The sequence below is a fragment of the Anoplophora glabripennis genome, unplaced genomic scaffold (genome assembly GCF_000390285.2).
Source record: "Anoplophora glabripennis isolate ALB-LARVAE unplaced genomic scaffold, Agla_2.0 scaffold1, whole genome shotgun sequence".
In the NCBI taxonomy this organism is placed as follows: Eukaryota; Metazoa; Arthropoda; class Insecta; order Coleoptera; family Cerambycidae; genus Anoplophora; species Anoplophora glabripennis.
This window is the reverse complement of record NW_019417028.1, coordinates 3,042,945-3,069,653: the sequence shown is the minus strand read 5'-3', so window position 1 is coordinate 3,069,653 and position 26,709 is coordinate 3,042,945. Positions and strand designations below refer to the sequence as shown.

The following is a 26,709-nucleotide window of genomic DNA, read 5'->3' as shown; positions in this document are numbered from 1 at the left end:
AATTTGGAAATTGTTCAAAATTATATAAATAAATAGGCATTTTCTCCTTTATCACCTTGACCCTAGGATCGAAAACAATTTCGCTTCCAAAACAAACATCTCTAGACAAAGCGTCCTTGAAATAAAATGATTAGACCCAATATCATTTTTATTAAACCATAATTATAATATGTCTACATATAATAGCAATATTTGTCAGTTCCTCATTTATTTTATCAATTCTTATTGATGTAAATTTTAAATTTGAAAGAAGTATTTGTATATTCTTTGCTTTAATAATTGCTAGACTACGTGTTTTTAAGGAAAAGCTATGAAAATATTTTTTCTCTTACACCAAAGCTATTATTAGATATTTGATAATTTATCGGTATTTCAAGTGTTATTAATGGCAGTAAAAGTAAATGATGGATTTACTCGGATTAGATATTATTAAAAATATGTTATCTGTGTATTGTCAGTTTGATTTCGATATACCAAATGTTATAAAAACGTATTTAACTTTAATAATTTGGCAATGTCTTGGTTGTTTGTAATAATTTCTAAATCAGCCTGTATTTGAAAATTTGTACTTAAATAAAATTATATGACCATTCTGTGTCTATGATAGTTAGATTTAAAAATTGCGTTAAGTGCTAAAATAAAATCTCCATAAAAACGTTGTTTTCGTTTATTTTAGTGTAATTTCATTAGGTTCCGCTACGTTGTAAACCTCTTTCCGTTTGCGCAATACCGGTCGAAAGTTAAAATTAGACATTTTTATGCACTTGGACCGCGACCATTTGTCAGATACTCACTTCATGTCTTTGACGAGGAGCTTCTGGATGAAGTCCTTGGCGTTGTCGGAGATCTCGTCGAAGGCTTCATCGTCGAAGTCGTACTTGGCGATGGTCACGTTGGCCATGGTCTCAACGTCGGTGTGTCCCATGAAAGGGGAAAGGCCAGAAAGTCTGGAAAAATTTTGTCAGTTAGGTACTAATAATAAAAATTACAGTATATGGTAAAAACTTGACTTATTTGTGGAACAAAAAATGTGTAGCTGCCAGAATAAAAACAAGAAAGTCGATAAATATTAAAGAAAGACGTTGGGAGCATTGAATTCTCCAAGAGCATTTGATTAACAAACAATTGCAGTCATTTTCAATTGCCGATTTAAAATGCCATCTGTATTTTGATAAAATATGACCTTATCAACTGCAAATAATACGTTTTTTCAATTACAGTTTTGTGCAAGCATGTAATTAATGTAAGTAATGAAAAATATTGGCCCTAAAACAGTACCTGTGGGGACACCATATGTTAAAAATTTATTATGCTTTGGTTAACTTTAACATAATCAATTTTCTTCTTATTTGGGCCCTTTGGACATAATTTTTATTATATAAATGCAGTTTTCTATCAATAACGTTCACCAAAAAATGATTCAAAACAAAACTTTGGAGATATTTTTATGGTTTCAATTTTTTTCATATTCAATATGCTTGAGCATTACAAACTGTGTTTCACTTCTCCAAAGAACGAAATGGTCCAAAGAACTTTACATGATTTGTATTATTTGTTTTAATGACAGTAACTATTAACGTTTGTCCTGACTATTACACTTTATATTCGTAAGAATATTGTTAAAATATGACATCCTTTCTGAAATAAAGAAATTAATTTAATAGTTATTTACACCATAAAGGAGGTAAGTATTATTTACCAGTCGAGGACGATTTTGCGCCCGAGCGGAGCGAGGGCTGGCAATAGACTCCGAGACTGGTAAATTATACTTAACTGCTGCGTGGTGTATAACATTTTATCTGCTGCCACAGTTCTTTATGGTTCATGAAATAAAGATTGGGTCTAATTTTTTGACATTTCTTGATCAATTAATTTGCAATCTTGCAATGTCGCCTTGGTTGCTTGGATTTTGTCGTTTCCAAGGTGTTTATAAACAAAGCTACATAAAAGTTGCAATTTTGCTGGTTTTGAATTATTATTTCTAAACAAGCGATTTTCAAATAGAAAGTGCAGCAAATGCTGCCTGCGAATTTTTGTTGCCCGAGAAGTCGAAAGTTTGCTACGGACGAACATATAGAAATTTCAAAGAATGGTGCCAGACTAAAACACCGGCGAGTTTGTGGAGTAAATGATCAATGATTAAGTCAACTATTTTCATAGAGGAGAACGTGGATATATCAGAATACCCCAAGCTGAGGAGCATTTTTGAAACGTAAGAATGATGGCTATACACCTAAAAAGTGAAACGTTTTTACAATCGTTCAGGCACCTGATAACACATATTTGTTAATAAAGGTAGTGACGGTCTTAGGCATTGCAGGAGCATGCCGTTCCGATGAGTTATGTAAACTTACTTTGGACAACGTCAATTTCAAAAATTTCGATGACATTATAGTAGTTACAATTCCAGATTCTAAAAATTATATGTCACGTACGTTTACAATTATTTCTCGTCTGGATTCTGTTTCTCACCTAGAAATTCTCAAGAAATATATCAAGATTAGATTGGAAACTAAAACTGAATTTTCATGCTTTTTTATGCGCTACCAAGCAGGTAGATGTTACAACCAACCAGTCAGCAAGAATACCCTTTCTATGATTTCTAATAAGATTACACAGTTTTTGAAACTAGAACATCCTGAAACATATACAGGCCATTCATTCCGAAGAACATCGGCAACGTTACTGGCTAATACAGGAGTTGATGTATTAGCAATCAAGAGACATGGTGAGTGGAAATCAGCCACAATTGCAGAAAGTTATGTTGCTGACAGTTTAGGTAACAGAAATGATATAGCCAACAGAATTCTTTACAATTACACTTCAACTCCAGGTTCTAGCAATACGTGGCATCATGCTGTTTTAATGAATCAGTCAAATAATGTTGAGCCTCCGGTGAATTTATAACTCGAAATCGCTTTTGTCCCTAGGGAGGAAATTTACCTCACTTACCTTCCGTTGTCCATAGTAATGCCTCTTCGGTAAAATCCACTCACCTCATTAAAAACAATATATATTTAAGTTAATGTTAAGGGTGAAACCAAAACACTGGCGACTCCGCCATAATTTATTATGCAGAGTAGTGCTATCGTAATTGGAAATTTGTTTGCTTAAGTTAAAGCTATTATAAATTAAATAAATTTCTAATCAGTCTTAACGTTTTTTGTGAAAATATTAATTAATTTAACTCAGTCTCTTAGATAGAACCAACAAATACTTTGATGAAGTAGTCAACTTTTATGCGGGAGAAAATGTCTAAATCTGAGATGTGAACGCTTTTTGAATCAGCATTTATACGATAAATTGAATATTTTGTACAACCAAAATAATGCACTCAAAATCTTAATAAGTAGAATCGTCGAATATTCTCGATATATCCTTATGAACTTTGGACAAAAAAATTATTAGATTTGGCTATTAACATTCTGACAATTTTAACGTTAAGAGAAATACATTTTTCAAATTAATTTTTCAATTTTTCAGGTCAGTCTCTGACTTTTACTTCAAAAAAATTGAATTAAGAGCACTCATCGAACAAAACAATAAATATAAGCTCTGACAGCACAAACGACCTTGTTTACAACGACATATAGTCGTAAACAATGTAATTTTATTAATTAAACGCTGATCTCATTTTGGCTCTGCATAATTAATAATGGCCGTAGAAAATACGTTCCTACCTTTTTCAAGGAGTGTCTCCATAAAATGATTTTTTTAATTAAATGATTCTGTACAATAGCCCTTGAGGGAACAGTTTTTTATCGCCAGTATAGAAAAAAAGCTTTCATAATATATTACGGTTATAATCGTTACTAATTCGGTAAATACTTGAATATGCAATAATGATGTAATGTAATAAACTTCAGAAATAAGAAATACATTTTAGTAATAAGGTTGCGAAATGGCATGAGCTGTATATTTTGCTCGCAATATTCTGTTTATATGGTCAAATACTGGGGTCAAAGTAAGACAATTTAATTAAATCTCTACCTACATCCAAAGCTACCTGGTTTAGCAAGTGGTCACTGTTGTGGCTAAACGAAGCAAATTTGGATAGGGTTAAGTTTAATCGTCCTTGATTTTAGAAAATGAATGTTATTTGTATAGCAGATTATTCATTTTAGTGTAGAAAATGATCATCGAAATATTTCTGAACCAGATCAACAGAATGCATTCATATATCAGCTTCATCATGGAGATGAAACAAAATGATGCCTTACCGTTTTTAACTTTCTTTGTTAAGATAAAACCGGACGATTACATAAAGCCAATTCACTCGGATAGATATCTAAACGCCGGGACACAAGTGTCACTTAAAAAGTAATAAAGTAGGAAAACCAGAAGTTGCTGAATACAGGGCAGATGCAGGACATGTGATACACCTAACACCAGAATTTCAGTGAGAGGGATAGAGAGAATATTTTGATCAAGACTCTGCAGGATAGTAGAAATCGAGAAGAACCGAGATAATTTCAAAAGACACGAAAGGTTTAGAACTATCTGGAACTTGGAAAGGATTCATCTGCAAGAATCAAGGACCAGTACTCTAGAACGCCATAGACCAGTGCATATATAAATACCAACCAGAGGACTTAATCTCCAGTTCCAGATTTTCTTGTGGAATTTGCTCAGCCATTGATAACTCATTTTAACCTTTTTTCGGAAGTGGAAAACTTCTGTAACTGTGCAACTGTAAAGTTTATAAAAAAAAATGGTTTTAATAAAAGTTGCCTGGAATTATGTGGGCCCTGTAAAGAAAATATTTTTAGCTTTACATGGTGCTACGTAACTTTGTTGTTTTAAATAGAATACCCTGTATATTGTTGCATTTTTGAATTCCTTGGTTAATATTAGGTACAGTTTATTAAAGGTACTTGGTGTTTAAAACTTACCATTTTCGAGATAATCAGTTTGTTTTTTAAAAAAGTCACAATTTCAGCTCTCTAAATGAAGCTAGATAGCATCTGAACCGTAAGAGTTAGAAACCTGCAATTTTCACAGTTCGTTTTGGCATAAATTACTCTATCTTGTCATATGTGAGCAAAACTTCTGCCTTATTCAAACTCGGAAATACTGAGACCTACATTTAGTAATATTACGCGTTGAAAAACTATTTTTTTTTCAAATAGAATGACCCATATTAATTGACATGGGTGAATGCAGAATTGAATGCCCTTTCGATTGACATAAGTTTGTCCATACTTATCTTTAACAGTTTTCCAGAAAAATCAGGTTCTTTTCTAAAGTCCGAAAAACAAGCTATGTAACATAGTCAAGAAGGCCTTGCTAAACCACTTTTCTCTCACATTTTATCAGGTCCGGGACTGACAGTGTCAATATTTACTGGCATGTTTAAAAAGTGGTTTGACAAACAAAAGTAAACCACTAGCAACAACTAAAACAAAACACAAAACGAAACAAACTGAAAGTTGGAACACAAACAAAGAGAAGAATACTTTGACGGCTGATTTACATCAATTGCTCGAAGTGTCCTCCATTTTGATTAATACACAAACGAATTCGGTTTATAAAAACTGTTCAAGATTGGTCAGCATGTTTGACGTAATTTCTTGAAATGCTACTGTAATGCGCTGCCACATATCATCCGCGGTAATTGGTGGTGTAACGTAAACTTTGCTTTTTATAAATCTTCATAAAAAGAAGTTGCAACTTGTCATATCTGGACACCTTGAAGGCCAACTCACTGGTCCTCCGCACCCAATCTCTCTATTGGGAAAAGTTTCGTGTAAAAACTGACGAACGCAGCGGTATTGTGAGGTGGATCACCATCATGTTGCATCCACATTCTTCGAAGTGTAGCTAAATGAATGTCATCTAACAAATCTTCTAGAGTATTTGTTAAAAAGTTTAAATAAACTCCTCGAGTTTAACGCTGGTCAAAAAAGAATGGTCCAATGATATGGGTTCCTAAAATTGTTCCTCACGCATTCAACGACCATCGTTGGCTATGAGTTGCCCGGTGAGGATTTACTGTGTCATAATAATGGCAATTATGATTAACGAAACCATTTTTATGAAAAAGAGCCTCATCGTAGAACATGATCTAACATCTCAAGTGTCCACTGACAAAACTCCAGTCTCCACTGAAAGTCTACTTTTAGTAACTCTTGGTGTAATTGGATGCTATAAGGATGTGCTGTGCTGTGCTTTTGTAAAATCCTATAAATCGACGTTGTACTAATACAATTGCAAGGCCTTTCTTGAGGCTGTTACATAGCTACTTTTTCGGACTTTAGAAAAGAACTTGATTTTTCTGGAAAATTGTTAGAGATAAGTATGGACAACCTTATATCAGTCGAAAAGGCATTCAATTTTGCATTCACCCATGATAATTAATATGGGTCATTCCATTTGAAAAAAAGTTTTCAACTCGTAAGATTATTAAATGTAGGTCTCAGTATTTCCGTGTTTGAATAACGTACACGTTTTGCTCACAGATAACAAATTAGAGTAATTTATGCCAAAGCGAACTGTGAAAACTTCAGGTTTCCAACTAGATTTGTCAAATTGTGCTGCAGATCTTTTTTTTTTAGACATCGATTTCCTCGTAAACAATTTGACTTCCAGATTTCCTAAAGACCTTTATTTTTAGACATTAATTTCTCCGGGTCTGTCATGAAATAGATCTGGTAACCCTATTTAGATGCTATCTAGCCTCATTTAGAGAGATTAAATCGTGATTTTTTTCAAAAACAACTGATTATCTCGAAAACAGTAAGTTTTAATGTACACCATGTGCATTTAATAACTAATATTAACCAAGGAATACAAAAAACGCAATAATATACAGGGTGTTCCGTTTAAAATAACAAAGTTATGTAGCTCCCATGAGGAATGGCAACCCCGTAAAGATAAAAACAGTTTCTTTACATGGTATACATGATTCTAGACAACTTTTATTAAACCCATTTTTTTATCAATTTTACAGTTACGTACAGAAGAATCCCTCTTAGGTGGAAAACCTTGTTTATGACATATTCTGAAAAACAAATGACTGCACTGAAATTAATTTACAGTTTCTGAATTTTAAATACGGTTGATACTTTGTTAGGCACGTGATTAATGAGAAATTCAAATTATCTTCTTATTTAAAAAAAATCGACTAAAAAATGTGAAATACGTTGGGCGCCGCAAAAAGTGTAAATACTTTGTAACTCGTTCTCATACTCACAGAACGTAACATATAACTCCAACGGACCACATGTCGGTGCCATATCCAATTTCGTCGAAATTGACGACCTCGGGGGCGACGAATTCGGGAGTGCCGAACAGGACCTGCAGCTTCTTGTCGGGATCGAATTTTCTGGCCAGCCCGAAATCGATTATTTTTATCCTGTTTCCCGTTTTCGTCAGGCACAGGATGTTCTCCGGCTGAAAAACAACAAGCGATAAAAATAGTGGATCGAATTCCACAGGTTTCAGTGAAGTAAACCGCGTGCGACGCGGCGGCAGCGGCTTCCAGTCTGATAACCTATGTGGGTCACTCTCTTAAAATAAACAGAATTATTCGGCGCGCCAGACGTGAAGAATTTCGTAAAACGGTTCTATATGAAAGCGTCCGGATCGGGATTAGGTAACAGCGTAAATATTTGGGATATTTCAGAAAGTTAGTTTGTGGTTTTTATTATTTTAAGTGGCTATTTAGTGATTTCTAAATCTAAAGTTAAAAATTAAATTAAATTACTCCGCAAATATTTATACAGGGTGTCCCAATAATAACTCTAGTCGTCATTTTACTTCTCTAAACTGGTTTGGTGGACTAGCTTCAGTTTCGCGGTGTGCATGTCACTACCAACATTGACACATAGGTGGCGTTGTAGTGCCAAACCATCTTGCGGTCTAGTGCACAAGAGAGTATATTTTTTTACATTTTTTCTCAAGTAGTCCAGTCATTGAAGGTAAAATACGGCGTTACTTTATAATTTTCCCAAACAGCACCGATTTGCACCAAAATTTGGATTTAGGTCCTACTTACCCTCAACTTCAAAGTTGACCCTGTGCCGGGGGTTGTTTTTTATTTTTTAGGGGTGAAAACTACTCCTTTTCGAAAATAATTATAGAATTGTAGATTCGAGCGTGTAATAGGTTGAAATCATCTTTAAATAAGTAATTATGATGAATTGAAAATTGTCCATCCATAAAATCCACCCCCTATGACAGTTATCATTAAAAAATAATGTTGAAAAATATTATTCAACAACTTGGAATAATTTAATCAGATTGTGATACATATTAAATTAAGATTTCTTTACTGTTTTAATTTTTTATTGTTTATTTATAAGTTTCAACCCTTATAAAAACCACCCCTTGCAAAAAAAATCGAACAATTATAGTTAAAAAACTTTTTTTTAGTTCAAAATATAATACAATCTTTTTATTACTTAATGTAATGAATTTATTTATTTACAAACCTTAAAAAAGCTCTACTGATTAAAATTTGCAATCAAAAATAGGGAAAATAAGAATTTTGTTTTTATATGGATTTTAATTTTTTTTATTGCAAATAACATATAAATAATCAAAAATCCTCTTCACTCTCGTCTTCCTTTTCTATTCTATTCTTAAAATTCATATTTCTATTCCTAAAATATAGCTATAATGTGTATTCATCAATGCTTCAATACAGGGTGGTCCGAATTTTATGCAGGAATTTTTATCCTACAGAAAAAAAATAAAATTTTCAAAAAGAGCAAAACCTACAAGTTTGTACTCTACACATTGTTGCGTATCGTTAATAGTTTTTGAGTTATTTTGAAGCAAAGACAATCTTTTCCAAAAATACAAAAATTCTCGTTTCACTTTAAGCGCAACTTTTTTCAGAACTAAGCACTTTCAAACTTCTAGAGCATATCGCAAGTACATAAATAAAGTAAACTGTAGAGTGATAACGATTATTTTCAAATGGGGTGGTAATTAGGGGGTAATTTACACGGTTTTTGTCGCCGAAAAAATACGTACCAACTTTATTTTCAACATAACCCGCTTAGGGTTAGCATCAACCCTTTTATAAAAAATAGAAATAAAGATTTTTTTCTTCAAGCGTATAATAATACTTATATTATATAGTGCAACACCTCCTTTAGAAGCAGCCCATTGTTTAACTAGTACAAATATTTTTCATTTTTTAACTAGTAAAAAAATGTAACAATGTGTAGGTAAGTATCCTAGCAACGAATTAAAGATTTAAGAAGCTTTGACGTTTCATTAAGTGTCAGTTGAAATTTGATGTCGCGTCGGGTCGTTTTTAAAATGTCTGAAGAAAGGCAGTGCACACCACCAGAATTACTGGAAATTGCAAATACATCAGTGGCAACACTTATACCAACAAAGTCGAGAAAAATTTATGAAAATGCTTATGATAAATTCATGAATTGGGCAAAAGAAAATAATGCACATATTTATTCAGAAAATGTGATGATAGCATATTTTACAAGATTATCCAGAACACTGAAAAGTTCAACTTTATGGGCGCAATATTCAATGGTAAAATCTAAATTAAACATAGAACACAATGTAAATATTGAGAAATATTCAAAATTAATTACATTTTTGAAACGACAAGGTGAAAATTATAAACCAAAAAAGTCGAAAGTTTTGTCTAAAAAAGAATTTGACGAATTCCTGAATAAAGCACCTGATGATAAATATTTAGCAACCAAGGTATGTACTTTTTAAATTATAGGTAGATATATATTTAACCTTTTTATATTTGTAATACAAAATTTTGTTATAATTTGTAAACTTCAAGTTATTTTATAGTATCCATTACGAGAATAATAAACAATTTTCGGAAATAAAGATAGCTCATTGGAAGAATGTTGTAAAAACTCATAAATATAGATGTCTTAAAATTACGTCATGTTTTAGAATTTCCTTGCATTTTCCAACTTTTTTTATTGTTACAAAATTAATAATTCTATATTTTTTAGGTTGCACTAATATTTGGAGTCACAGGAGCTTGTAGATGCGATGAACTCATTCAAGTAAAAGTTAATGATGTAAAAGATTTGGGAAATATAATATTAGTAAATATTCCCAATACAAAAACTAAAAAACATCGTTCATTTACCATAATTGGAGAGTTTTATTTAAATTTATACAGAAAATATGCTACTCTTCGGCCAAAAGACATAACTTTTGATAGATTTTTTATTAAATATCAAAATGGCCATTGTCATCGTGTTGTAATGGGCATACATAAAATTTCAAAAGTGCCAAAAGATGTTGCATCATTTTTAAGGTTGCCAAATCCACATGAATATACGGGGCATTGCCTTAGAAGAACCTCGGCAACTATCTTAGTTGATAATGGTGGAGACATTACAACCCTAAAGCGACATGGTGGATGGAAATCTACCAGCGTCGCTGAAGGATACATTGAAGATTCTGTAAACAATAAGAAACAGATAGCGATGAAAATATTAAACCCATTAGAGTATAATGAACCAAGTACATCAAGCGAAACTGTAAATATTGATCCTGAAAATAATTTAATCGAAGACTTTTCTGTTAATAATGGTACAATTGTTAACACTGAAACTGAGAACCTTATTACAAGTAACGTATTCAACGACAGAACTGTAAACTTTGAAAAAAAGACAGCCAGCAGCGCTTTAAATATCAACAACTGTACCATACAAAATTGCACATTTAATATTCATGTTAATAAATAAAGTTTGATGATAGACATGTAGGTAATTTAGATGTTTATTCGTTTAATTCAAATTAAAGAAAAATAATTGTTACATTTGTTTTTTTATTCATGAATAAAGTGGTTAAAACTGTCATGTTTAATTAATCAATAAAATGTATAAAATGTATAAAATAAATAGTATTACCTACCTACTGATTTTATTTTGTGCTGAGATTGAACATCGCGTTATCCGCTATAAATTTTCAAAATTAGTAATTTTTTATATTCACGCTTGAAGAAAAAATAGTATATGTCACTCGGAGTGGAAGGCTCATTATGTGTTTTGCCCAATTTGCTCAGCCTCGGCTAACGCCTCGGCGAGCAAACTTTTGGGCTCAACACATAATGATCGCCTTCTACTCCTAGTAACATAATATACTATTTCAAGCACCTTAAAAAAGGTGCTATGAGTATTCCCTGAAAAATGCATTGATTTTTGGTTGTTTCACGTTCAAACTTTCAATTTTCGTGTTTGACGAATAAGAACCAACCTTCAACAAGCTACTATTCCGCTTGTGTTAGATCTACAGGCACCATAAACACACCATTCTTTTTGTTTTTTCATAAGCTACATTTTTTTTGTTAAATTACTTACTTTTTGAGTTATTCACGAAAAACCGTCTGGAAGTGTTTTTTTTTTTTTTGGTTAAAAAATTTACACTTTCACTCGCGAATAAGTCGAAAAGTATTGACTTTCAGAAAAAACTTTATAGAACAAAAGTTGCTTAGAATTAGTCAATGTATCCCGGAGTTATTTTCAATGAAACATTTTTCACCCCCGAGAAGGGGTGGCATCCACCCCCAGGGTAAAAGCAACCCCCGGTACAAGGTCAATTTTGAAGTAGAGGGTAAGGCGACCCTAAATCCAAATTTTTATGAAATTCGGTGCTGTTTGGCAAAATTATACGGGAAAATGGTCATAGATTGGACTAAAAAGTTAATAGATTCCGAGATGTTTCAAATATGTTTTATCGAATGCATTTATGCTTTCATTTATTTGTGGTACATCCGGACGAATAAAATAGTCATAGAAATCATTGTCCACTCTGTATAACAAATACGCTCTTTGACGTAAATACAAAGACATTCTTAAACGATTTTCAAAGACACAACAATTCGCGTATTTTATGAAATTATATTTTATTGTTTTATTAACAAAACATGCGTGTCTGTTTGAAAGCAGAAATTGAACTAAACAAAGATGCCGCATGCCATTATAATTACCTCACACAATGAAGTTATTAAATAAGAGATATCTGGGTATTAATATTTAATTAATTCCATTCTAAAAGGAGTCCACTTAAATGCAGAAATAACTTAATTTATTACGTCTAATTCTGTATCAGACTTTGTTCACAATGATGCTGCAGCTACTGGAAACAAGAATAGGAATTTCTTTGAAGATATTAAGACCGTTTAAATTGGTTTTAAAACTTTTATCCACAATCACCTTTATTTCACTAGTAGAATAAAAAAAGAAGTGGATCTTATTTGTGGAAGGGCGAAATGGGCGGTGACTATTAGACGCTTTCATTATAGCCATCTTTCTCTATCACACGGATTTCTATGACTTTCTTTATCGCTCTCACGTAAAGGCCGATGAACCATGGGGACTTTCCGACCGTGTGTATGATTGTGATGTGATTATGGGTAAAACGTTGTATTGCATTCGTGTTTTAATTGACTTTTATCCTCTTAAGAATATTAAACAATCTTTCGTGGATAAAATGCTACTTAAAACACTTATACAATATATAACTAAGTTAGCCTTAATCAGCATGATGTAAAACCCTTCAATCTCAAATTTTATCAATGTATAAGCCAGTAGATATATTTTTTTACACATAGGGGCCTTTGAAAATGGCTGAAGATGAAAAATTTGCCAATTGTTGATCTTGTTGACCATAGCTGGTAAATAATAAGTCTACAGACCTATTAACAGTTCTTAAGAGACTATTATTTGACAACTTCAAATCATCGACAGCTTGGTCATCTGGTGGTAAATGAAATATGCGCAAAAAACACATTTTAAGACTGTACTGACCTTCATGTCCAGGTGGAGGATTCGCTGTTTGTGTATGAAATCGACCCCCTCGCAAATCTGTCTCATGAATATGGTGCAGCTTTTCTCGGTCAGGATGAAGTCGTCGTCGATGACCCTTTCAAAGAGCTCCCCGCCTTCTATCCTGCAAGCAGAAAGAATTCATATAGAACGGCTATTTTTACACTTCAAAGAATCGAGCCCGCGTTTTCAATTCTGAACAAAGTACATAAAGCTCGCGTTGGCTTCAAAGACCGCGTTTCAAGGAAAATAAATTTTCACATAGGAGTATTAAGAGTTGGGCGATTGTGAGTGAACTGAATCAATTTGGTTATAAATATACGCCGTATTAATTACTGACGGAGTTTTGAAAGCATTCCTGAAATTGGTTATCCGGGGGTATGATTTTACCTTTGCTTAATTTAGTAAATGTATAAATAAAAACATTAAAAGGTGCCACGTGGTGTTATTCCATAGGCAGTGATAAATTCAAGTGATTTATTTATAAAGAAAAATCTTTTAAAAGTGCTTCTAAGCTTTCTGGGTTTATTGAATCCCGTTTAAAAGGTTCTTATAAATGTAAACATATCTGGAAGACTTTATTATTTCTAATAATCATTTTTTGAAAAAAAAAGTACTCACAGTTCTAAAATAACAGTCATGATTTTGCCATTTTCAAACGCGTCGTAGACCTGGATGAGTCGGGGGTGCTGTAACGCCCTCATTATATCTATTTCTCTCTCCACATTTCGGCGGTCTTCTTTTTTGGGACATCCTATGAACTTTGCTGCCAGATACAGTCCTGACGACTTCTCTTTGCACTTGTACACGGTTCCAAATTTACCCCTAAAATAGGAAAAATATAATCAGTGACAAACAAGAAAATTTAGAACTAGCTATTTGGGTTTGGTTAAATATCTAACTTAGATTGTAAATATGTAAGGTAGTATTAAATTTAAACTTATAATCAAACCAAATTACACTTAGAGAAAAAAAAAATTGTTACCCGGACTTTTATAAGCGGAAATGATAAAAGGGCTTATAATATACCTAAAAAAAAATAAATGAGTGAGCACGGAGAAGGGAGGGTTGATTTAAGGGGTTGAAAAGTTGTGAAAAATTGTATCTTTGGGATTTCTGGCGAAAGTTGACGTCAAACAAAAAAGTATTAAATAGAAAGGTTGTAGATCATGCAAAAATCTACAACTTTTGTAGGGGTCACTTTTAAACATAACCTCAAAATTTCCGAGAAAAATGCGAAAAACAGTTTTTTTCTGATTTTTCGTTTTTTATTTCTCATTTCCGCAAAAATAATTTAATTTTGACGAAACTTGGGGAAAGTATACCTTTCTGTGTCTTAAATAACCACAATAATCATTTTTTAGATAAAAAAAATCAAGAAGTTTCCAAGATATTCATTTTTTCCGGTCTGAAATTATTTTTTTTTGCATTTATGAGAATGTTTTTGAACTGTGATTACAGATTTTTTATTTCACCAAAAAGTATAAAAACGAAAAAAATTATCACCGGCAGAACTCTGTACGATGATTTTTCAAAGTAGAATTTTTTTTTGAAAAAAAGTGTTTCAGGCCGGAAAATATTAATATCTCGGAAACTTATGGATTTTTTTATGTAAAAAAATTTGTGGTTATTTAAGACACATAAAGGTATACTTTCCCCAAGGTTCGTCAAAATTAAATTATTTTTGCGAAAATGAAAAATAAAAAACGAAAAATAAAAAAAAACTGTTTTTCGCATTTTTCTCGGAAATTTTGAGGTTATCTTAATAAGTGACCTCTACAAAAGTTGTAGATTTTTGCATAATCTACAACTTTTGTATTGGATATCTTTTTTTTGACGTCAACTTTCGCCAGAAATCTCAATTATTCAATTTTCCACAACTTTTCAACCCCCCAAATCAACCCTCCGCCACCCCTGCTCACGCAGGATTATAATCCCCTTTATCATTTGCACTTATAAAAGTCCAGGTATAGTTACTAATGCCAGGGCTCTTCAAATCTCTATCTTCTGGTATAAACATTTTCTTATTCAATAAACAAAATTGATAAACAAAAAAATAATCAAACCATTTATTGCCTATACTTGATAATAATTCACATAGTAATGAGCTTACAGAAAAGTACTTTAAAAAATATTCGTAAATAAATGTATTCTTGCTGCAAGAACAATAAATTGTTTCTGTGTTAAAAAAAAACAGTGATTCATTAAACAATTATTTATAAAAGTGTCAAACTAATTTTTGATTGAGGTAATATTAATATGACTGATGTAATCCACAATGTTTACAATTAACTTTTATTCAATTAGCGGTAGCAATCCGTGTTTCATTCACAATCCGCTCCTACTAAAATTTACATTTTATGATTGGATATGTTTTTGCGTAAAGGCAGATGTACGCTTTTAATTCACCTATTGAAATCTCATTATTGGAAAACGTTTTCCGCGTATGCTCGAAATATAATTAATTTTACAACTATTTCTGTTTCGAATTTACCGACGACATGTCCATCAAAAACAGCTTAATGACGTTCTCTATAAAATGAAATTTTAATCTCTCCAAAATGAAATAAATTGGATTAAAAGTCCTACATTTTGCAGACGATTAATTTTTTTACCTGTCTGTGCCCTATCTGTATTATATCCATAAGTTTCTTTAAAAAATTCGAAGCAAGCTATATCAAAGATGATCTCTAAAAAAGCCATCGCCATCATTTTGGAACGAAACGCCCTATTTGACGTGTAATTACTTTTTTTCTCTCTTAATATCCACAGTAAAATCACAGCTCTGTTAACAAAATATTGTTCATACCAAAATCCAGGCCATACTTGTTAAATATACAGGCTGTTACAAATTCGCTTCTCACTACAGAGAACTAGCTTAAATGGGGGCAAAGTTGCGTAATCAGGAGACCTCTAAAAAAGCAAGGCTAACATGATTAGTTTTCGAAACATTTGAAAAAAAAAAACGAAATTTTGGTTATCCGTTTTTGTTTCAGTTCAGCCTTATGTGAGGTAATATTGAAAAAAGAAGAACACTTTCTCAAGGAAGTTTATGCTCTCTATCGAATGGCATAATCAATTTTTATATGTAACGTTTCGTCTTTCCAGAGCCATCATCAACCTCATTTTTTTAAATAGGGCCCTGGAAATTTTACTATTTTTTTTTGCAAGCCTTCATGACCCCCAGTACTGTACTGCCTCAGCCCGAATTAGATTGAGATGTTTTGTCTCGAAAAATTCATCTTCAATGTATTCGTTCTAAATTTATCTAAATTTTTTATATATGTTTGTATGTTTATTAAACTATCGTATACTCTAAGTATCGTTAGACTCTGAGAAATCTACATAGTTATTTAACTATTACCATCACGCGTTACAATAAAACATTATTAGAGTTTTAATCCCGTGCCCACAGTTATTTGTAGATTTCTCGATTGATAAAAATTAAATTTCACAGGGTCTAACGACACTTACACTGTCGATAAATAATTTAATAAATATAGAAATCTAAATAAAAAGTTTGTAACATCACTTCTTAAAACAAAACTGTACAGGGTGGTTCACTATATTTTGACCCCCCCTTTAACTTTTTTGTTTTTAGTTACAAAAACATGTAAAATGTAAAAGTTACACGATTTTTTATGAAGTTTTCGATAATGTTAGTAGAAAAACAAATGAAGTCCAAACAAAATGACCACGGATGCTAACTTTGTTAATTTAAATTGAACACCCTGTATATTTTTGAATTTCACATTTTTTTATGACTGTAAAAACAAAAAAGTTAATGGGGGGTCAAAATATAGTGAATCACCCTGTACACAACATTATAAGGTACACTTATTAATACAAGTTGATTATTTTACAGACTATACAAAAAAATTGTCAATGAAAGATCAAAATTGTGCGTTCAACGTCTACATATAGCTTGTGATTGTCCTAATTTGGCATCGTACCTTTTTATTATTAACCGTCACTTTTATTATATGCATATTTACGTCTAACGAGGTTATAGTTGTTATTTTTTTGTCATTTCGTTACTAATTGGATGTCTATAAAGTATAACAAGAAAAGGAAATTGTGGGCGTCAACTTATAATGGAAAGTAAACAACTTTCTGGCTTTATTTGTTGAAAAAATTGGCTTCTAAGGTAACACGCCAAGTCTACCGATATCCATATTCCATCTCAAACATCACAAGTATATATTTATATGTTTCAAATAGTTGCATTGAGGCACATATTGAATTGAATTGATATACAGGGTGGTTTGAAAAGGCGTATAATAAACTTTGATGGGAAGTAGTGGAGAAAAATAGGATTTCTTCGTGTCGTTAAAAATGAATTCCTTCAACAGTTAAACCCGCGTAGCTTCGAAAGTAAGTTAAGCCTATGATTTCTTTTGTGAAAACTAATATAGGCGAAACAAATAAATTCCGTAAGAACTTAATATTAGATATGTTTAATCGAGAAATCAGCACTCCAATCCAGTGAATATATCCGATATCAACACTTCCATTGATACATTTACAGCTAAAAATATAGTGCGTAAACACTTTAAATCGGCCATTTATTTTATACCAACCCACATAAAACGTTTTTCGATTATCTAAGAGAATTATTTACTTTCTACCGATGTGCTACGTATCCGAGTATACGATATTTTGGAAAAGTGGGTCATGCGGATTTCGGGTCAATTTAAAATCGCTAATTAAAAAGTGTATTCCTAAGCATTTCGCGTAAACATCGCGAAGTAAAAGGTGGATAAGAAATTTGTCTTACTATGACCAAATGAGATGTATATTTTAAGATATGTTTCAGGGACGTATATAAGGGTAGGCTAAGAGTTAGGGAAAGGTGTAGGCAGAAGAAAACGTTATTCTATCACTTTTACCCTCACATAAAAAAGGTTGTAGCTTTTTAAGAGGGACTGGGGTGATTAAAAAAAATATAAAGTACTTTGTATGAATCTCAACAAGGATTCCACAATGTCACGCATTTTAAAAGTGATATACATATATTCATGTGTTTGGTGGTTTCCGATAATTTCCTGGAATTGCAAATTACTTACAGTATTATCCATACCAATTTCTTTTTGTGAAATTATTAAAGGTATATATTGTGACGATAACCTTCAACATAATGTAGATAAAATCGTATACAATGCACAACGATTCCGTTCAAGGTCGAATTTTCAGTGCAATGCCATGTTGTTAATAAAAATATTGATTGCGGAAATAATTGTGTTTATGTTTAGGAATTTCAAAGAAAGTCTGACAGAATTCCTTTGAACTTATATAGCGTGAAAATACAGACTACTTTAAAAACTGTCGAATAAAATGTAAGTAAAATATACTTGATTTTAAGGAAATTTCCACAAAATATTTGTAACTGCAACAAATACATGTTTTTAATGTTAGAATAAAATATCGAAGCAACTTGAAACCATAGAGTAACTATAATTAGCTTGGAATTAAGGGCCCCATATTCTTTAAATAGTGTTTTCAACAAAGACAAATAATTTCAAACATTTAATAACTGAATAATCTAAAGCTTATCAAATAATAGGAATGTTATGTCATGCCATCTGGGTATTTTCAAAGACGCCGCAGTAAAACGAATAAACAGGTGCAAAAAACGATCAAACCATCAAGGTTTTAGGTACTGAAATCTACGAAAATACTAACTTTTTTATATATAATTCCACATGTAAATATTCTTATAANATTTTCTGATATTTTTTTAAAATTGGCCCTTTTATAATATCACGACAGAAGAGCATTAAATACCAAGATGGGAAAAATGGTTCTTCCTTATTTATATTAAGAAAACAACCGTGTTAAATGTTGCTTCAGATTAGGACAAATTATTATCGCCCTTTCGATCTGGGAGAGCAGTATATCACCTACTTTAAACTTCCGGGACCCACCCGGATGATCCCTTCTATCTGTGAATATCCGACTTAGATAAAGATCCGGGATCATGGAAATTTGTGCACCTGAGTTGGATAAAGATAAGAATATGCTGCTATCAGTTTCACAGTTCATTAGCGGCCTTCAATGATCGTTTTACGCACAAATCCGCGGATCCATAGTCATTATCTCTCGCCGAGTCTACTATAAATTTAATGCTTACTTTTCAATCCCCCCCTGCAATTTCCACTGTTCCGTAAATATGCTTATTGTACTTTTTCATTTTGCCGGTATCGCGAAAATATGCCCCAAAACCCGTAAAGTACTCAAGTAAACACAACAGTGTAAAGCGGAGAGAGATTATTTATCGCATTAGTTTGACGGAAATAAAAAGTTTTGAAACTGAAATAGTTTTTTTACATTATTTTAGTCATTAAGCTAATTCAAATAAATTCTATTTTTTTCCTAGATATCCTCTCAAATAAAGTCAATGCTTCTCGATACCAAAAATCTGGGTATGCTAAACATGTAAGAAATGTAGAAAGATTTCTAACTAGTGATATTTTAATATAGGTACAATACATTTCCAAAAAATAAACATTTTTTTTTATTTGAAAAAGCTGAATATATGTAAAATATGAGTTAACAATAAAATACGCATTTAAAAAGAATTAAATATTTTTTATCCACAATCACCTTATAATCGGACTTTTATCCACACAAATGAACCGTCTAAAGTGATACTTTATCCACTAGTGGAATAAAGCAACTTTATTTCACTAGTAGAATAATTAGTAAAATAAATAAAATAAAACTTTCAATTTATAAACATTCTAGGATACTTTACGAATTTGAGTAAAATTTAAAAACACACCTAAACACTAACATATCTAAAGTAACTGTTGTAGATTAAATAAATTAAAAAAAAACTGTTTTAACAAATTTGCAATTTTCATAAACTGTAGAAAGTCCACCATTAATATGATGTTAGAATGTTGAAAAGCACTTTATTTTATTGTAATACTTAGACATTAATAATCCTATAACTATAATGTTACTTCAAATATCAACTTACTAATTAAAAGTGGCAAGATGCATATCTGTGCCGAAATTATTAATTTTATTATTATAATTAATAATTTTAATTATAGTCGAATAAATCTGCCCGGGCAAAAAATATTTATGTTGCAACATCAACACCGCATTTTACGGAAATGATGTATCGATCCCTAAAAGTAAAGTTTGAGGCGTCCATTTATCTTCCCTGATCGATTTAGCATTAAAAATTTTTCACCGGGCTGCTGCAAACTTTCTTTACACCCAATTTTTGCACTGAAATATCGCTCGGGCCGCGTAATATTTATACAACAGAATTGAGTGGCTGAAATATTTAGAGAGTGAGGTAATAAATTCATTGGTTAGGTATTTCCGAAAGTGGTATACCGATCGACGGTGTTGAGGTTTAAATTTTTCTTGCGGCAATCCATCATTTACGAATGTAGAGAGTACAGAGTGGTACAGCGAAATTGCGTTGGAATAAACATAAAAAACTTTTCTTATATTTCCTTAATTTGTGGCTAATTGTGTAGCTAATTTCATTCCTGTGAGGGATGCTACCTTTTATTTTTGTACAGAACATTTTTCTGCTGTTGATAATTATTATGAAATACAGGGTATTAGAAGTTTGACTGCCTTAAGACGCAGTCTATAGAATATATTAAAATAATCAAAAAAACCTTATATGACATGGGTCCTAAACTCAACCATTTCCGAGAAAAAAATTATTAAAATCTCCAGCTTGATCGAGGTACTCAGCTGTCCAGCCAGCAATACGCAATTCAGTTGGTATCTGGAATTGGACCGTGTCTGAGTGTTTTTGGCCTTTAGCTTGTGTGATCCTATGGACGAGTTGTCCAGATTTTAATCGTACTAGGAAGAGTTTTATGTTCTTTTAAAATGGACAGGACTACTACTAACATGACTCCATTCTATCACTATAAATACTTTTAGTGTAACAATAAACCTTTATATACTAATTGGGTTCATATTGTTCAGTAAGTATGATTGAGGTAACCACTGCTTTGTTGTCTTACCTTCCTATTTCCGCTTCCAGCACATATTCTTCCTTAGGATCGACTCCCCTCCTTATCTGGACGTCTCTATATGGAAAGCTCAACTGGATCTCTGTAAAAAAGAAGAAATAAAATGTACCGGAAGTAAAAGAAAGTTTTAATTAGTTTCATACATTTTTGATAGAGGCTTTAATTAGTTGATACATGCTTCATAGAAACGACCACCTTTTTTCTGAATCAGGAAAGGATCTAGTTATATGCGTCATCACATCAAGCCATTCTTGGTGCTTGGGAAGAGGACAGGCATAGTTCTCGAATTACCGATAAAATTTTGACCATGTTTTTAAACTTTGAGGCCTTGCGTATTAAAATTCAATATTCTTTTGATCGTACTTGATCCCACTAAGTTCTTTCATTGCTAATGAAACACACTTATACAATGTGTCCCCAGATGGGGTACCGCACTCTTATAAACTTTTTTATTGTTGATTTTTCGAGAAAAATTAAACAATTACCTATGGAATAAATCGATGTAAAGATTTTCATATTATCAGCAAATAATAGCTTATTACAGTCAATTACTCGACAAATGTCGTTAATAAAAATTGGAAATAATAAAGGTCCTAGGTTTGAGCCCTGAGGGACTCCTGAAGTTGCAAAGTAATCGGGTGATACAAACCCATTATATGAAACAAATTGGGCTCTATTATTTAAGTATGATTTAAATAGTGATAACGCGTTGCTGCTAAAGCCAAATTCGACTCTTCAAAATAAATTAATTTAAAATAGTCGTTCCTTACTTTTTGGAAGTAAATCTTACAATTAATCAAAATTCGTATTTAAATTCTCAATAATTTTGTTTTGGCAGAATTAGATAGCGAAAATTTAGAGTTTAGGAGAAAACTAATATTTCAACAAGACGGATGCTCTGCATATTCCTCATATCTAGTGAGAAACTGGCTTGACTATGGACCAATACTTTGGCATTCCACGCCAAATCGACCACTTTTAACCCTGACCCCTTTCCATTCGGCTGAAACTTTTTTATTGATTTCTACTTCATTGAAAACCTCTCTTCAAATTTTTTCACCCAACTCAAAAAAAGTTATGAATTTTTGAAAAATGTAGCTTTTTTTTAAATAACCATAACTTTTTCAAAAAGTGAATTATCGGGACGTTTTTTTTCAAAATTTTTGTTTTTGAATGTACTTTTTGAAAAGAAATAGATCAAAATTATCTGGACCTAACTTCAATGTTTTTTTTTCAATTTTTTAAAAAAAACTAATTTCTCAATGATTACCATTTCTGAAATTTTTTTTTCGTTTAAAAAACTGACATTTTTTATAAATCCTCAAATTTTTTCAGTGGTGTTTTCGTTTTCTATTTTTTTTATTGATTGAAAATATTTTTTTCAAATTTAGCTTATTTCACATACCTAACAGCATTTTGAAAATTTTTGAAAATGTATATAGAATCCCAAAATTGAAAAAAAATATATGAAAGAAATGACTGAAAGTTGTATACATGAAAAATATTTAGATTTTTTTTTGAAAACGTTAAAAAAATAATAGATCGTTTTGAATAATTTTTTTGTATTTTTTTTCGAAAACTGTATACAAAAATAAAGAGAATGAAAAAAAAGTTGTTATTTGGTCAATTTTTGGACGAACAGTGGGCTTTTTCAAAATGGTTATGTGAAATAAGCTTAATTTGAAAAAAAAAATTTTTTTCAATCAATAAGAAAAACTAGAAAAGGAAATAACACCACTGAAAAAAAAATTGAGGACTTATAAAAAATGTCAGTTTTTTATAAAAAAAATGTTTTAATCAATAAGAAAAAATAGAAAACGAAAAACACCACTGAAAAAAATTGAGGACTTATAAAAAATGTCAGTTTTTTATAAGAAAAATATTTTTTTTTCAAAAATGGTAATCATCGAGAAATTTTCGTTTTTTTTCGAAAATTGAAAGAAAATCGGTGAAGATAAGTCCAGATAATTTGGATCTATTTTTTTTCAAAAAGTACATTTAAAAACAAAAATTTTGTAAAAATAAACGCCCGATAATCAATTTTTGAAAAAGTTATGGTTATTTAAAAAAAAGGTTTTTTTTTAAATTCATAACTTTAACAATAACAAAGTTTGAGCCAAATCGAAAGGGGTCAGAGTTAAATGTGGTCGATTTGGCGTGGAAATGCCCCATTACAAGTATTAAATTTAAAATAAAAGTTTACTTATTTTTTGCAATTTCTGTCTGCTTTAAGTAAGAAATACAATACGCGCCTAAAGTATGGAATAAATTCAGTAAAAACGAAACAATTTTTTTTTGGGAAAAATCCTCGAACAAGTCGATTCGAAAACTTTCCTATGTAAGATGGCAACATTTCAATACGGTCGGATCGACAATGAAACGATCTTTCAGAATCAAGAAAAAAAATAGGGGGTTGCAATTTAAAAAAATGTCGATGACGTCATTACTCGAAAACAAATGACGGTTGAAAATTGCCTTTTATGTTAAAATATGTATTTTTCAAATTAAAAATCGTCCTGTTTTTTTTTCTTTTCCCAAAAAAAAATTGTTTCGCTTTTATTGAATTTATTCCATACTTTAGGCGCGTACTGTATATTTAGTAGAAATGATTTTGAATAATGTCACCTACAATAGGCACCTATTAAGACAATGTACTAAAGATAATTTAATACTGAGCTATTAGCATCCCTGAACAGGCATATTGAAATATGAATATTACTGTCGTTGTCCGTAGTTGTCAAGACAACTGAACTAAATGTAACTTAACTTTAATCTATTATGTATCCCCGAATATGTTATCCACATCCAGTCGGGTATAACACAACACAATAGAAAGTTAGATCATTGTACGCGTTGTCGTTATACTATATTAGAACTCCCCGTTGCCGGCATCCAGACTCCGACACCGCGCCTTAATTACAACAAGCCTTTTGTTTATTTTGATCCACCGTGCAACGGCGAGTATTTGCTCAACAAATGCCGGAGCCACCACGTGCAGCGGGCGTCGTTTTTTTGGCTGCGATCCTTTAACCGACGAGAAACTTGAACTTGATCTGACAGCGCTCGGAAGGCTTATTTTTACCCGTTAGGTACGGTTTCCAGGTTTATTTAAAATTTTTATTTTTCGCAGCGAGGTGCAGTCTATTCCCGAAATAAACGCCTGTGTTTACCAGAAGTTTCTGCATCTAGGAGAAAAAAAATATATTGCGCATGTGTGTCTAACGTCAGTAAAACGCATAGAATTATAGTTGGGGTATCGCGAATTAAATGGAAGTAAATACCGTTGAATGCAAAGCACGTCTAAATTCATAACAGTCCTACAGAGTGGGCTAATTTCGATGCTTTCGGACTCTACTTGTTTGTTTTACGAGGGTTCTATAGCGAATAGGCAATTAGCAATACATTTTTATAGATTTTACTACACTGTTTGTCTAAATATGAATTAATGCGTAAATAACAGACTTTCTCCCATTTTAACGCAGATTTTTTATAAAAATGAGTTAATTTGAAACTCAAATAACTTTTTGGTTTAAAAAATTTGTAATTTACGATATCGCTTGTTCAAAAGCGGCAAATTACCAATTTCTTTACAACAAAAAGTGATTTGAGTTTCAAACTAACTCCATTTTATAGAAAATTTGCGTTGGTATTGAGGAAAGTCTGTTATTTGTGCATTAATTTCTACTTATACAAACTGTGTAATAAAATCTATAAAAATGTATTGCTGGTTGCCTATTTGCTAGATTAGAGACAAGAAAGAAGGAAAATAATACACAATTAAATATATGTGCTATACATAAAAATGATTTAAATAAAACTACGGAAAAACGTTTTTCGAAGCTTTCTCTAAAGAATATTCTGACACAAAAATATCAACAGCGACATCAAGAAATGTGGGTAATTATCTAAGAAAGTTTTGGTAGTAAATAACAACTTTGCAACCATCATGAATATTCCGATACTTGCCGGTTAATACAAGCCCAATTAGTTTATCTTACAACTTGCAGCATAAATCTTCATTGTGCGTGTGGTGACACCTTTACAAATATAGGTCACTTCTTGGCTCAGTTTCAAATCAGTGATTTTGGTATTTTGCAATTTATCATTGGGATTTTACAAGTTAATTAAAGTTTATTTGACCGCACAATCCGTGAAGTCATCTTTTGTGTAAGAAAACGAACTCGACATTTTTTTAATGATACTGATTCTGCTGAGTGTATTTGAAACACCTATTTTTCTTTGAATCAAAATAAGTATCATTTAGTTGTGTCCCAAGGAATACTGAGCTTTAATATTTTTGCGTTATTTCTAAATTAAAATATTTTCTTACTGTTTAATTAATATTGATCAAATCTGCTTTAAGTTAATACTACAGTTACTGGGACGTGTTTTCAAACCATGTAGAGTCTGATTTATTTATTTATTTCATTTCGTTGCTTACAAACCACGTATTTAAGGAATTCGCGGAGATAAACGTAAATTATCCCGAATTTAAACGTTCGAGCGCTTTGGCAACCAGCGATGTCAGTGGAATCCTTATGGGCAGCATACTCATTATAAATAACGCTATATGTAAGACGTAACATTTACTACATGGCTTTTAACATAAAATCGACTAGGATAAACAAATTTATCAGTCGAAATATCCGGACAACGTATCTATGAAATATTCGAATACTCGGAGCGAAGTTACGCCGCACGTATTTCTTTCACTTTGACTTTCGATTTCGCATTCTACACCAAACCACTTTTGGCAGCGCTTTAAATGTATCGCATATATAAAAATGTCGTCGGAATCAATTATTGGGAGGAAATTAAGTTTTATTTAAAGTTGTGTGAAACCCTATCTCGAAAGAGAAGATTGAGATGTAGATAAATCGTCTGCGATAATTTTGTGTGGTTTCCCAAGAATATACGGAATAAATAATTTTTTTAGGTTACAAATAATTTCCTTTTAATACATTTCTAGAGTCCTACTACAGTAAGGAACGGAATTTTCCGTGGAACTTCAATATTAAAGAATGAGCTTTATGCGGACGCCAAAGTAAACCCACCTGAAATTAATCTTCAACAATATTAATCTTGTGTTACCTTTGTTTTATTTTATGTGGGAAGGTATTATATTTTGACTTCTGGATATTTTTTTAAATTAATCTTACATTGTTCCACAAGATGATTAAATTCTGATTATATTGTACTGTTCTCGAGCTACGTAAAATTTTAATATGCGGACTTAAGATTTCTCTGCTAATACCTCTCGAAGTTTGGAAGTTCCTTGGGTCAATATTCGGCGATCTCTATTTAATTAATTAATTTTTTTTTCCAGTATCAAGGTGATCAGCAGTCATTGACTCACTGGCAGTCTGTCAACTCTTTATGGTCCATTCAATTATTAGACATACTAATTTTATGCTACAGTGTTCAATATACCGTGAAATTGTCGCTTTATTGCTATTCCTTTTAGAGATAGAATGGTTTATCTAGAGAACATGATCTATCAAAAACAATTACATCACGTCTGTATGTACATCGTAAATATAGAAAAACACTATAACATTTTATAAAATTTAGACGTCTTTTACCTATTAGGAAAGCACTTTCGAGCATATACAGGGTGATTCGCAAATGGTGATCACAAATAAAACCTCGTATTCTTTGGTGAATTTTAAAGGAAGTATTTCCTATAAAGTTTTTATCTAGGACGCTTCGTTAAAAAGATACACGGTGTTAAACTTCAAAAAATATTTTTATTTTTTATCGCTGGCATATTTTTCTAAATAAAATAGTAGACCACTGTTTTACGGTAACAACCATGATATTTTCGGATTCGTCTTTCAATTTTCTACAAATTACTTATGTTTTTCGAAAAGAGCCTGATTTTCGAGCAAAATTTAAAAAACTAACTGAAAACACTTCGATATTCG

The 26,709-nt window shown here is 31.8% G+C and overlaps 1 protein-coding gene across 1 annotated transcript in view; it reads right to left on the bottom strand.

Annotated features, from left to right (window-relative positions):
• LOC108914367 (myosin light chain kinase, smooth muscle) overlaps positions 1-26,709 on the bottom strand; it is a 68,651-nt gene that overhangs the window by 6,179 nt on the left and 35,763 nt on the right. Inside the window, exons 3-7 of the mRNA XM_018720213.1 lie at positions 20,777-20,867; positions 13,398-13,601; positions 12,759-12,900; positions 7,193-7,392; positions 795-947 (exon numbers count right to left, since the gene is read on the bottom strand). Of these exons, the coding sequence (XP_018575729.1) occupies positions 795-947; positions 7,193-7,392; positions 12,759-12,900; positions 13,398-13,601; positions 20,777-20,867 (790 nt within the window). The remainder of the gene's footprint in view (positions 1-794; positions 948-7,192; positions 7,393-12,758; positions 12,901-13,397; positions 13,602-20,776; positions 20,868-26,709) is intronic.